The 13,468-nt window shown below is 35.8% G+C and overlaps 1 protein-coding gene across 1 annotated transcript in view; it reads right to left on the minus strand.

Annotated features, from left to right (window-relative positions):
* The window catches only part of LOC115888655 (43 kDa receptor-associated protein of the synapse homolog), a 61,864-nt gene that overhangs the window by 40,028 nt on the left and 8,368 nt on the right, over positions 1–13,468 (minus strand). The window contains exon 3 of the mRNA XM_030908432.1: positions 12,131–12,282. Within this exon, the coding sequence (XP_030764292.1) occupies positions 12,131–12,282 (152 nt within the window). The remainder of the gene's footprint in view (positions 1–12,130; positions 12,283–13,468) is intronic.

A 13,468-nucleotide genomic window follows, 5' to 3' on the forward strand; every position in this document is an offset into this window, starting at 1 on the left:
CGGTCATATTTGAGGCCCATCGCGGTGTACCTAAGATTTTTGATATGCTCCTTCCTTAGCCTTCTTATTCAAAGGAAAATTACGATCGATGACATTCCCCATATAATTTTACATACAAAATAACAGCAATCTTCATTTCCAAGCCACCTCTGACGCCGTTTTTTTCGATCGTATGGTATTATACCAGATTACACTACCCTTTATGGAGTCTAGCAGTTTATGTCTAGCAGGAACTGTTTACATCAAAGTGAGCACACAGGATACAGGTATAATTTCTAACATCACACATTCCAGAAACTCAAAATTTAAACACAAAAATAGGATTTCTGTTTGAATAGATCAAACACGAAAATGGGTTTAGGGATAAAGAACAAGCGCTTTTCAACAAATTTTCACCTATAATTTTCTCACAAATTTTTCATTGTGAGACCCTGAGTCGTTCGTCGTTTTTCGACATTAGTTGAGGCTAAGATAGAATTTCTGCTAGAACTATGAGTATAAGAAAAAACTAAGTCAAACTCAACCAGTTTTGTTAGTTTCAGTCATTTTTAAGCCCATCCAATATCGACAAACGACCAAATTCACCTCGAATTTCACTAAATCAAAGAACTGAATAATACACGATGCAAAAACAAACAACTGTCGAGATGGATTGTGGCTTGTGGGAAATTTTTTGCGCGGGCGTTTTAAATTCTCTGTATTACTGGGAGTGGCCAAGCTCATAAATATCCAGATTATCCAGAAGATACCAACAGAATATTTTGTTGCCTTGACGTAATATATGTATATCTATCTGTATGATTTATTGCATTTTATGTAATATAAAATGTAGTACATTATTTATTTTTCCTAAATATCTAGACGATATTGTTAGGATATTTTATTATCATGAGCATGTAACGTTTTTAGTTCGTTACATGTCTTTTTTATATATAATTAATATATGATGTCTGGCCTATCATCACCGGATTCCCTCTCGTTCAGGCCGGATAGTTTATTTGACGCGTAATTTTTACGTTCCCTAGTCGCCAACCCTGTGATCGTTCGACACAACCCTGTTACTATTCTGTGAAGGCGCCGCTGTCAACATCGCTTCTGTCAACTCTCTCCGTGCTTAACCTCACTTTGTTTTGACGCTCTGTTGTATCCCAGCTTTTAGAAATGGTGATTATTTAAATCTTGCTGTATAATCTGAATCAGCTGCTATTTCGAGGCTACAGGTAAAGATGAGTTATTACCTTTTATAGATTCGATATTATTATTAAATATTTTTAGGGTAGAGTTACGGATGTCCCAACTTGTATTTGTGTTTTGCTGGCACGTTGGCGTCCCTTTTCTTTTGTCCTCCAGAATGTCACATGGAAGAAAGGACATGTTGTTTATTATTTATTGAGCCCTCGGAAGTAGTTCGAGGTAGGTTTATTTTGTTTATTAGACCTTGTTTGGTTTTAAACAAGAGTTTCATATTTTTAGGGTCCAAGATACGGACTGTGTCCAAGATACGGACTGTGTCCAAGGTACGGACTGTGTCCAAGGTACGGGTAGTGTCTTATGTACGGACATTATCTTATGTACGGATGTCCTGTGGACGAGTGTCCCCAGTAAGAACGATTTTTTTTATATATAAGTGCCACAGCGTGGATGTAGCTTGAGTTCCATGCTGCTTCGTTCCCAGCTATAAGCTAGTTAGTTACGGCTGTATCAATTCATGGTGTCCTCATTCTGGCCCCTTTGGTTGTGTTGGATGGCTGAGTACAGAGATGCGAGACCACCTCACGCTGCTACTGTTTGAAGCAAGATTGCATAAAGAACAGCTAAGTGTAGATTTAAGTTATAGTTTTGCATTTAACATTTAAAACATTTACAGTCTTAAACAATAATGTACATCTTAAATAATATCGTATAGACTATGTTGAGTGGTTAGATTGTTAAGAACATTCATGTCGATTTAGTAGTTAAAATATAATTTAGATCTTAGGTTTCATTGCATTATGTCTTGTAATAGTATTACTTTTTTTTATAGATATTATTATTGCACTCTAACATCATATAAAATATATCAAATTAATAAAGTAATGCTACATTTCATACATTCTCTTAAACTTTTTACATTTCTTGTATTTTATCATAGTTGTTTTCATGGATATTTAGTACAACTCTTACCACCACTTTCTTTGACATATAACCACTACATATTCACTAGAACTCTACAATGTCATGTATCAGCAACGAACATCATGAATGAATATAGTCATTAGTTTTAAGTAATATACAACTGTGTTTTCTTTCTCTGTACATGCCTGGCGCCCAATATCTATTTTTTTGTTTATTGTTATTAATTAGTTTTCTTTCCAGTGAAATACCTTATCCACGACTGCTCTCCGATGAAAAGCTGCCGTTCGCAGTGGTGGTTGTTTAAAAAACGCTACAGCATGTTTGGATATCTCAGCTGGATGTACATTAGATATACGACAGACATATCCATAGGATATTCTTTTCTGAGACATCTACAGGATTTCAGAATATCTGAAGGATGATATCCTATAGATGTCTCTATAAGATGATCTTATAATGGGACATTCCGACATTCTATGAATATCCTGCGGATATTGTGTGTTATATGGTTATTGGTTATATACTAATAAGATGTACAGTTTTGAGAAACCCCTCATTGTAGTATTGAACAATATAAAGGATAGGAGGAGAGAAACGTTTGTCTACCAGGTAAAAGACCATACCATAATGTGGTATAGTGATGCTTCCAAAACCAAAGGAGAAACAGGGATAGGGGTATTTGGGTCGAAAAATAAATACTCCGAAGCAATAGGACCTATATACCCCAGCATCATAAATAAGTCATTGGAAAAATTGATCTCAACTGATAAAAAGTATAAATAAGTTCGAAGGGTAGTTTTTCATATATTTTATTTATAAATCTAATCTTTTGATTACTAAAGGGCCTTTTTAGCCTTCCTTTCTTTACGGTAGGTTTCAAAAATAGCACATCGGTAACCTAGAGTTTAATCGCCTATTTTTATGAATAAACCGAAAAGAAAAAGACATTTAATTAACATTAAACATAATGGATTAAAAACTTACTTTTACAACTCAGTCATATTTACTCTACTGCTCTAAATTAACACATAAAAATAACAAAATAATAGTTTTGAACAATAATAAAACGTTATAATGCAAGAGTTGGGCAAGAGTCTTCAAATAACTGTCACTGTCTAAAAATGGTCTAAAATCTTTAGCGCGAAATGCAACTATAGGTCCGTAGATGACGTAGAAAAACTGACAGTACAGGAACTCTAGGGATAGAACAATCCTTAACCACCTTAAAAATCTAATTTAAAACATTGTTAGACTCCTTCTTTAAATCTTTTTGGTCAAAGGAATAATCCCATCACCAGTTTTTTTTATTAAAGTTTAGAATCTGCGCAACATTTTCTCTATAACAAAACCTGATGACGCTCCGAACGCTAACTTCCAATTTCGCTATATAAAAGGCGATTTACGCGCCAAACACAGCTGCTCGCTATCGTATTATTAATTTAGCTTTGATGGCTAACTTTATTAGCCTTAGATGGGGCGCGTCGTGTAGCTGAAATGAAATCGGACAGCGATTTATTGGCGCTCCCTTTTCAGAAAGTTGAAAGTGTGTGAAATGGTGCAAAAGGAAATATTGAAAGCGAAAAAAAGCTTGAAATTGATTCGAAATAAATTATATTTTAAACGTTTGAATAAAAAAATTAGTTATATTAGTTTAATTTTGTCTAGGTACTTCTCAGAGTAACCATTCTGAAGCAAATCCGTTTTAATATTATATACAACTAGCGTGTATCAGAGACTTCGTTCGCGTCGAATTAATCATTTGTAATGGTGATGATAAAGCAAAGCAAGAAGTGCCATTAACATTAGAATTTTTTAGAATTTAGAATGAGTGGGAGGGGGGTTAATCACTTCGACCTTACAGATCCATTGTGTCCCCCTTTCTTGAATCATAACTCATCATACAGTCCCAGGGCTTTGACAAAAGCCAGTATCTGGGACGGTTTTATAGAGGTAGTTCTCCATCTCAATATCAGTCGTACCAAAATTCATGGCACGAATGGTTGTCGTCTCGGCGCACTCAGTGATGAGGTGTACTGGTGTTTCACCATCTTCCCACAGAATCTGCATTCGCCGTTTCTTCTTAGTTTCAATCTACTGAGGTGTTCATTGAGGGAGACAGTGTCCTGTTAAAAACCCCTGACAATCCGAAGATTGTTCTTACTCAGACCCAGGAAGATCTGTAATTTTTCTTGATCATAAGCCCTCAGAAACTTCTTCGAGTGTCTTAGACCATTGCAAGATTTCCATTCCAGGTTGCGGATGGAATCTTCCAAGTTCTTGAGTTCCGCCTTGAGTTGGTTACCACTTGGAAAGCAGAACGGTTCTGGTCCAGTTAGTGGAGTGTTAGCTCCTTTCCTAGCTAGATTATTTGCTTTTTCATTGCCTTCTATCCCTTGGTGAGCAGGCACCCAGAGTAGGAGGACTTTGTTTTCTTTGCCTAATTTATTCAGCTTCTCTATGCATTCTTTGACCAATTTCGAATTGATCGATACTGAGTTGATCGCTTTTAACGCTGCTTGACTATCAGACAAGATGGCTGTTTCTTGTTTCCGATAGTTGCTATCTAAGATAAGTTGTACGCATCTTTCGATAGCGTAGATTTCTGCCTGTAGGATACTAGGGTAAGTGCCCATTGGTTCGGAGTATTTAGCTCTCGGTCCAAACACTCCGATCCCTGTTCCCGTATTGGTTTTGGAAGCATCAGTATACCAAGTTATGGTATGGTCTTTTAACTGCTGGGCAAGCGTTTCGCTCTTCCAATCCTTCTTATTGCTCAATACTACATTGACATGTTTGTCAAAGTTGTACGTTCTTGGCATATCGTCCACTGGGAGTTGCAGAGTGGTATTTCCTTTTTGAGGGTGTTCCAAGCCCCTGATCTGACAATTCTCCCAGTACTCATTCCGTTAGTGACCATTCTAATCATTGTCGCATTGGCAATCTACCAATGACAATGTGCAGTGGTGTTAGATCTAGAATAACCTCCATTGCTGCTGTTGGACAGGTTCTCATGGCTCCTGTGATGCAAACACAGAGTCTCTGGAGTCTGAGTCTCTGGACTTTGCATAGGTTTAGCCTTGCCGTCCGTTGCTCTAGTTTTGTGTACCAGGCAACTGCTCCATAAGTAATCATGGGTCTTACTATCATGGTATACATCCAGCGCAAAATGTTAGGGGAGCAGCCCCATCTATTTCCGGCCAGTCTTCTGCATATCATGAGAGCCTTTATGGCTTTGCTGGTAGTGTTCTTAATATGCCTGTTCCACAGGAGTTTACTATCCAGGGTTATTCCCAGGTATTTAACTTCCTGGGTTGGCAGTATTTCCTTTCCATCTAGTTGGATTCTTTTCAAGTTTTTCAGACTTCGCCTTCTGGTGAATGGCACTATCGCGGTTTTGTCTGAGTTGATACTCAGCCCGACAGTCCTACACCATTAACATACAAACTGGATAAAATTTTCTCACATTTATGTCAGCATGAGAAAAAACAATATGAGGATATTATTATATAACTTGGTAATATTTGAGTGGTAGTTTCATCTCGTTGGAATTTGACTTTCGAAAAATCCGTTTGCCAAAAATAAGTTTTTGACGTCAAGCAGTTTAAGCAGAATCGTGGTTAAGAAATTACCCAACTTTTTGGAACACCCTGTATGATTTTTTAAAAAAATTCAAAATATGTAAAAAAACCAAATAAATTATGCTTGTCTAAGCATTTTCCCGAAAGGCTAACCGTTTTTTAAATAACAAATATTGTAATTATTTGAGGGGCGTTTTCACCATCTTGGTATTTGAGATTCGAGAAACCCCTCCTTATCGAACCTCTACACCCCACAGTCAATGCGTTTGCCAAAAATCAGCTTTAAACATCAAGCAGTTTAAGCAGAATCGTGATTACTCAATGGTCATATTTTATGAAACACCCTGTATAAATTTATAAAAATCTTAAAATATGTAAAACAACATAATAAAATATACATGTTTAAGAGTTTTTCCGAAAAACTTCTTATCGAACCTCTACACCCTAAAGTCAATCTGTTTTCCAAAAATCAGCTTTTTACGTCAAGCGCTTTAAGCAGGGTCGTGATTAATCAATGACCAGATTTTTCGAAACACCCTATATACATTTTTAAAAAATCTTATGTAAAAAAAACAAAATAAAATATACGCGTTTAAGCGTTTTTTCGGAAACTTGGCCGTTTTTTAAATAAAAAATATTATCATATTTGAGGGGTGGTTTCACCCTCTTGGAACTGGAATTTCGAAAAATCCCTTCTTATCGAACCTCTACACCCTAGAATCAACCTGTATGCCAAAATTGAGCTTCTTACGTTGAGTGGTTTGAGCAGGATCGTGATTAATCAGTATGTCAGTCACTTAAGAATTTTATATATTAGTATATATTATTATTAAATCAAATTATAAAACTGACTCGGGGGTTTATCGATCTCAAGAGGATGCTCTCTCTCTTGACTATGTTTTCCAAACGGAAACCAACTAAAGGCGGAACTAAGGAACCTGGAAAAATCCATCCGTAACCTGGAATGGGAGTCCTCCAACGGTCTAAAGGTGCAACCACATTGCTCGTGATTCTGCTCGCGCTCTTGCATATAGGATTGTGCTTGCGTTGCTTGCGTTTCCTGTTTGTCGTGTTTCTCAACATCTTTCGGCTCGCAAGCAACGGCGTCCACATTGCAATGTAGTGCTTGCGTTCGTACTGTTCGGACATGGGTGATACCGAAGTATTTTTAATAGCGGCTGCTAGTTCGATCATTATTGCAAAACGAAGAAGACAAAGAGTAAAAAGACGGTGTTTGATGTCTAATAATTTCAAAAGTAGATCCCAGAACAGCGAAACTAAACTTCTACGCGATTTACAAACGTAAGAATGTTTTTTAATAATTTTTATCGTCCGTTACTGACTTTGAAAGAGTTATAAATTTAATTCACCCAATTGATTCACCCATGAATCAAATGGGTGCACTCAAGCATGAGGTTCTCCATTAAGTATACCTGCATTGAAGCGTTTTATGAGTGTGGTTGCCGTATTGTTGAAATTTCCATACTTGCATTGCTAAAGATTTTATTATTGTTAGAAATGAATACGGCCTCTTTAAATTTGCGCTTTTTCCAATGGGGTTCTTTGTGGACAACCCGGGCTTCCGACCATTTTATGTTGTGGTGCTTGGACCACACAATGCCCGACTTCATTCTATACCATCTGCAATGCCCGACTTCATTCTTCACCATCTGCAATGCCCGACTTCATTCTTTACCATCTGCAATGCCCGACTTCATTCTTCACCTCTTTGCGTATGTTTATTATGCTTGTCAAGTCGTACACGTAAAGGACGTCTTGTCTCTCCAATATACGACTCACCGCACTCGCAAGGTACCTGGTAGATGCACTCTCTCTCTTGGTTTGATGATTTCGGTTTTGTTTTTGTTAGGACACTTCTGAGAGTAGCCCAAACTCAAAAACAATTTTAATGTTATACTGCGTAGCTACTCGCTTGATCTTCTCCGATGTTCCTTTCACATATGGAATCGTCAAGAGAGAGAAAGAAAGAGAGAGCATTGACTCATTGGCGCACCAATGAGTCAGACTTGCAATTAGATATAATATTGTCTAGGCCTTCAGAGTAACCATTCTGAAGCAAATCGGTTTTAATATTGCTTAGTTCAGAGTTCAGAGATTCTTGGTCACTGCATATAGTGATTGCTCTATGGCATATAGGCCAGTCGGCAAGTGCATCGATGGCGGGAGCAAATCCGGACAAGCTGGGATAAGTTTTATTTTGTTTAGTTTGGTGTCGAGAAGCACGTATTAAATTTGCACTCCCCGTAAAGCCCGGATTTGGCCGCCATCTTGGAAAAATTGGTTAAAATTCGGTTTATTTTTCATTATTTGTCAATAACTCTTTCTATTAACTTTAGTGCAAAATATGTAGAGACCAAAATTAAAGAAGAGGAAAAACTCTATAAAAAAAGTTATAATCAAGTCTCAAATTACAGGCAATTAGATGCATATGAAAGCATCAGAATTAATAAATGTAAAGATAGTATGAACAGAGACAACGGTCCAATTCCTTCAAGTTCTTTGTTCCTACTACTCTAGTGGCGGAAATCTAACTGTTACGCTCAGTTGGCTATAAAGTTTTTCCTCTTCTTTAATTTTGGTCTGTACATTTTTTGCACTAAAGTTGATAGAAATCGAGTTATTGACAAATAATGAAAAATAAACCGAATTTTAGCCACTTTTTCCAAGATGGCGGCCAAATCCGGGCTTTGCGGGTGGTGCAAATTTAACAAGTGTTTCCTTACACTAAACTAAACAAAATAAAATTTATTCTAGCTTGTCCGGATTTGCTCCCGCCATAAGCTATTTTTTAATACTTGGCGACTGGCCTAATAGTGTTTTAACTATACCTCTTTTGGTTGCTTCAGAATGGTTTAACTGAGAATTTAAATACTGTCCCGTATGTGTGGGTTTTCTATTTCTATATACAGCAGTGCTAATAATGGATCCATCGCTTCTACTGACAAAAACATACAAAAACGGTAGACAGAAGTTTTTCTCTTTTTAGCCAACCATACCAACAGGTATGGTAGGCTATTAAGTAAAGTTTTTTTAATTTCACTCAAACTGAGTTATTTGGGTTATAAATGACCTGAATGTCCGTCCGTCTGTAACACGATATCTCAAAAACCGCTAAACCGATTATAACCAAATTTGGCACAAAAATACTGTGAATCTGGCCATTAGTTTTTGGTGGGGGTGAGGTCTTGGTTAGGGGGTATGGTGGAGGGGGATAAAAATTTTAAAAAATCGTAACTCCAAAATTACAGTAGCTAGCGAAACGCGGTTTTCAATTTAAGATTAGGAATAATATTTGCAACAAAATTTGTAATAACATCAAAATCAGTTAAAGTCGCAGTTTTTGAGATATTCCGTGTTTCCGTAGTCCGTTTTTGAGAAAATCCGTGTGGAGAACTCCAAACTCCCATCGGACGCGACCCCAGGGGGCGGATAGTGGAAAACTAAAAGAACAACTAGTGATGTGTCGGTATTTGAGTAACGCGATTTTGGAGCGGTATTTTTTTGTAACGTCGTGTCGCGCTCCACAACGAATCAGAAACCTGTTATTGAAGAACGACGATCATAATGACGACAAAATTATAAATTATTTATAATTTGCAAATAAATTATTTATAATCGCTCTTGAAGTTAGCTCGAACGGTAGTAACCGCATAGCGACGTGTTTAACTCCAGCCGTCGCGATTTCGTCGGTCGCCAACAGTAGTATCTGGAACTGATACGTCCGTAGCGCCGCGCGATTTCGATCGGGACGTGTTCGCTCCAGCCGTCGCGCTCCTAGAGTTGTAGTTCCCTGTCGCGAACAGAAGTAACTGCTGTAACTGGGCATCGACGCTCAACCTCGGCGGCGACCTACTTTGCTCCAGCCGTCGCGCGTCGCGCTCCTGTAGTTTTAGTTCCCTGTCGCGAACAGAAGTAACTGGGGGAACTGATTATCGACGCTCGACCTCGGCCGGCGACGTACTTCGTTCCAGCAGTCGCTGGAGTGCTTCTAGGGTTTCGTTTTCGCCTGTCGCGATATGGTCGGTTACTACTGGCGTTAGTGCTCCCGTCTCGTCGCTAAGTTACTTTCAAAATAGATTTTCGATTTTTGGTATGTACTAGGCATGGTATAAAATAGCGTTGTTAGGAAGATGAAACGTAAAAACAGATAAAATAAAAATGTTATTTGCTTTTATACATTTATATTAAAAGTTTTAGTTTTATTTATAAGTTTTTTTGTTTATATCTATTTTTAAAGTCTAATGATGGCTGGAATTGCCGAAACCAGTCACCAGTAAAGAATTTTTTTGACAGTGGTTTGGACTTTGTTCTTGATTTTTACATTAAATATATTATGTTGCAATACACATAAATATGAGCCGTTAAAGACAATACGTAATTCCTTGATATTTCTTTAAAAATTAAAATATGATGCTACTTCTCGCAATATAATGAACACAAGCATTATAGAGACAGGTAATCAATTTCGCAAGCAACTAACTATAGTTTAACTAACTTATTTTATTTTTGTATTTCTCAGCATCGAAAATTTAAAATAATATAGGGCCATTTTCTATAAAGTAAACACCGCTCTCCATAGGCGTTCTATTAAGTTCATTATCTAAGTTCATGGCACGAATGGTTGTAACAGCTGGTACAATTGTAAGAACCTGACAACACTGGTTGGGAGTAAATAACTAATGCGAGAAATACTGCATAAGCGAGGACCGCGACACAGTGGAAGTCGGAACCTCGATTACAAAATACCGGTATTTTGTCGCGGTATTTTTCTGGAACGGTCTTTACTGTAACGCGACTCATGTGGAACCGGTATTTCCATCACTAAAAAGAACTGCCTACCAACTTTTTATTAACATATATTTTAGTATGGGCGGTTATAAGTGCCTCCCGGTGCCAATTTTCTAATCGTGAATCATCTGATTGAGTCAGTTCGTGAATTAAGATGATTGAGAAAGGAATCCCACTGTCTATTGATTCCATTCTAGATTATAAAGGTATCATCAACATATCGAAGCCAGATTTTGTAGTTTAGTTCACACTTGGTAACGGTCAGTGATTCTTCTGACCGAAACGATGTGTAAGCAAAATAAATAAAGACAACGGAAGTCAAAAATTATTTTAATTTCAATACTGAGTCATTTTCTACCATATTCTAAAAACATTTCAATTTATTAAAAATAATTTAATACATTTTCACTTTCCTTTTACACCTCTATCCTACCACCAATATACGAATTTAGAATTCCGACTACTAAATTTTCCAGACACTTTTATGGTGCCACTTCAATTTTCTTCCAGCTGTTTATCTCCTCCTAATAAAATGCGGAACATACCGACCCCGTCTCTTCTCGGTCCGTTTTTTTCGTCATCTCCTTTTTTCGTTTCTTTTCTTACACCTTACTTTATTCAATATCTATAAGCTGATTAAAGCTGTTGAAGCACTTTAAGCCTTATATGCTTTCTCTCGTTATCTATAATGCTTATACAGGGTTGTTCATCAAATACGTCACGGAGTATTGTAGCTAAACGATTAGATTTTTATAAATTGTAAATCTTAGGTTCGTTAAAAGGCTATTAGAGCTACAATTTAAAATTATTTTACAGATACAGAGTGTCCCAAAAAAGTAAAAAATGTTATAGTTGTATTTTTTTAAATGGAACACCCTATATATTATTCTACTTTTAGATTCTGCGATTGAAATAAAGATAAATTTGATTAAGGTTTATCACACTTAAACTTTACCGTTTTTGAAATATTTTCAATTTTATGAAATTGCAGTAAAAAATTTTAAGGCTTCATTTCTCCAACGGTATCGAAATTTTTAATACTAAATATTTACTGAAGTTTATTTATTGATGAGATACTGTGTTGTAATAATAAACAAAATACTATCTTATAGAGAGTGTCTAAAAATTTATTTTAAATAATTACTAGCTTTAAACGGCAATAACTTGTTTATTTTAAATGGAAGACCTTGTATATTTTACGAGAATCAGATGCACAATTTAATTGTCTATCAAATTTTATTATACCATTTTTTACCTATCTCTTCAAGTTTTCGTAGAAAATGCATTCTCTTATAATTTAGACTTCATTTATCACTATACCCATGGAATATTGACATTTTAGATTTTGTTTAATGATTTGACTGTTTCAAATTTTCTGACTGTCTAAATTTTTGTCTGAAAAATCTATGAAAATAGGGCTAAAAGTAAAAAAATTATAACACATTAAACTTGACGAAAAAATTCTCCTGTTGCGTTTTTTTTTATCTGTAAGTGTATTTAATGGATAAACTAAGACACTCTGTAGGTATGATATATCTTTTCTATATCTCCTATTGGCTAATTAGGAAACTTCTGGTTCAAACAAATAATATCAAACAATCCTTTTCTGTACCCTTATGGTTTCTCACCTGTATTTTCCCCAATCCATATAAGCCTGATAGAGATACCCCAGCACGTTGAACTTGTCCTCCCTTTTCCTCAGGGATTTTAGGGCGCTCTTCCATTTTCGCACAGCCTGCTGTTGTTTGTGCTGGTTGTATAATTTCAGGCCTTGTTCTACCTGTAACAATACACAGGTAGAGGAATGAGTTATATAAATTATATTTTATTTCATAAATAGAGTTAATTGTGAAGCAAACGAACCAGAGAACTTTGTTTAAATATGTATGTAAAAATGGTAATGTATATAATAATAACTTTTAATATTGAAGGGGTTATTCAAACAATGCGTTGGATATGTACACGGTAGGTTGTAGTGTAACAACCCAAATTCGCCAACAAAGTTGAACAGGTAATATTTTGGCCAACTGTATAACAAGAAATTTAAATGAAAGAAAGGAACGTACATTCGACAGAAGAAATATTTTGAGAAATTTGAGGAGAATAGGTTATGTAAATAAAACGCCAAATTTGTAAATAGCCCTACTTATTTTATTAAATGAAATGAAAGGAGTGCCATACTCTGCCTGTAATTCACATGTAAAAGAGCACGGCAGAGAAAACTATGATCACTATTCCAGAGAATCTAACTATGTTGTTCTGAACTTTAATAAAAGGGAAATAATAATATAGCAACTGTCCTCATACCTAGGTTTATAGTTTAATACATTCAAAACATGCCACATTTATATCGTTCAAAACTGAAGAGTTTTTTGTTAGTTTAAAATGTAAAATGTAAAATGTGTAAAAAGGTTTGGTGCCAATATCTTATAATTTAATAAATTGTAAGTTATTCTATGAATTATTTTATTTATTGTTTTTGTTTGCCCTTTTGCGAGCTAGGATATTCGCCCATGCAAGGTCGAAAATTGTTAGTACACTCAACAAGGCTCTTATTCTCACAAACCACAAACATCGGCACGAAGGAACAGTAAACGATTTTATTTAGATTACTTCTAAACTGAAATTATTTACAGCATAAATAGATTCCATTAAATGCATACACATGTTATATATTGTCTTTGTCAGATCAAATGAATAAGGAAAAGCTTTAGAACAGAATTACAACAAGAAAACAAAATAATATGATTTAGTTAACATTAGTTAAATAATGAGAAAACATTTATTTACCTTTAATAACATTCTTTGTCACAGAACTCAAGAACCAAAATAATATCAATGCGTCTCGAATGGTAGTCTAGAAGCTATTATCTAACAACTATCACCTCTGTTCGTCGCCTGATTTCCCTCTCCCTAGTTTGTGAATAATATTTTAAAAATCAATAATTTTGTTTATGTATTCAGAG

This window comes from Sitophilus oryzae, unplaced genomic scaffold (assembly GCF_002938485.1).
Source record: "Sitophilus oryzae breed Bouriz unplaced genomic scaffold, Soryzae_2.0 scaffold_806_pilon_pilon, whole genome shotgun sequence".
Lineage (NCBI taxonomy): Eukaryota > Metazoa > Arthropoda > Insecta > Coleoptera > Curculionidae > Sitophilus > Sitophilus oryzae.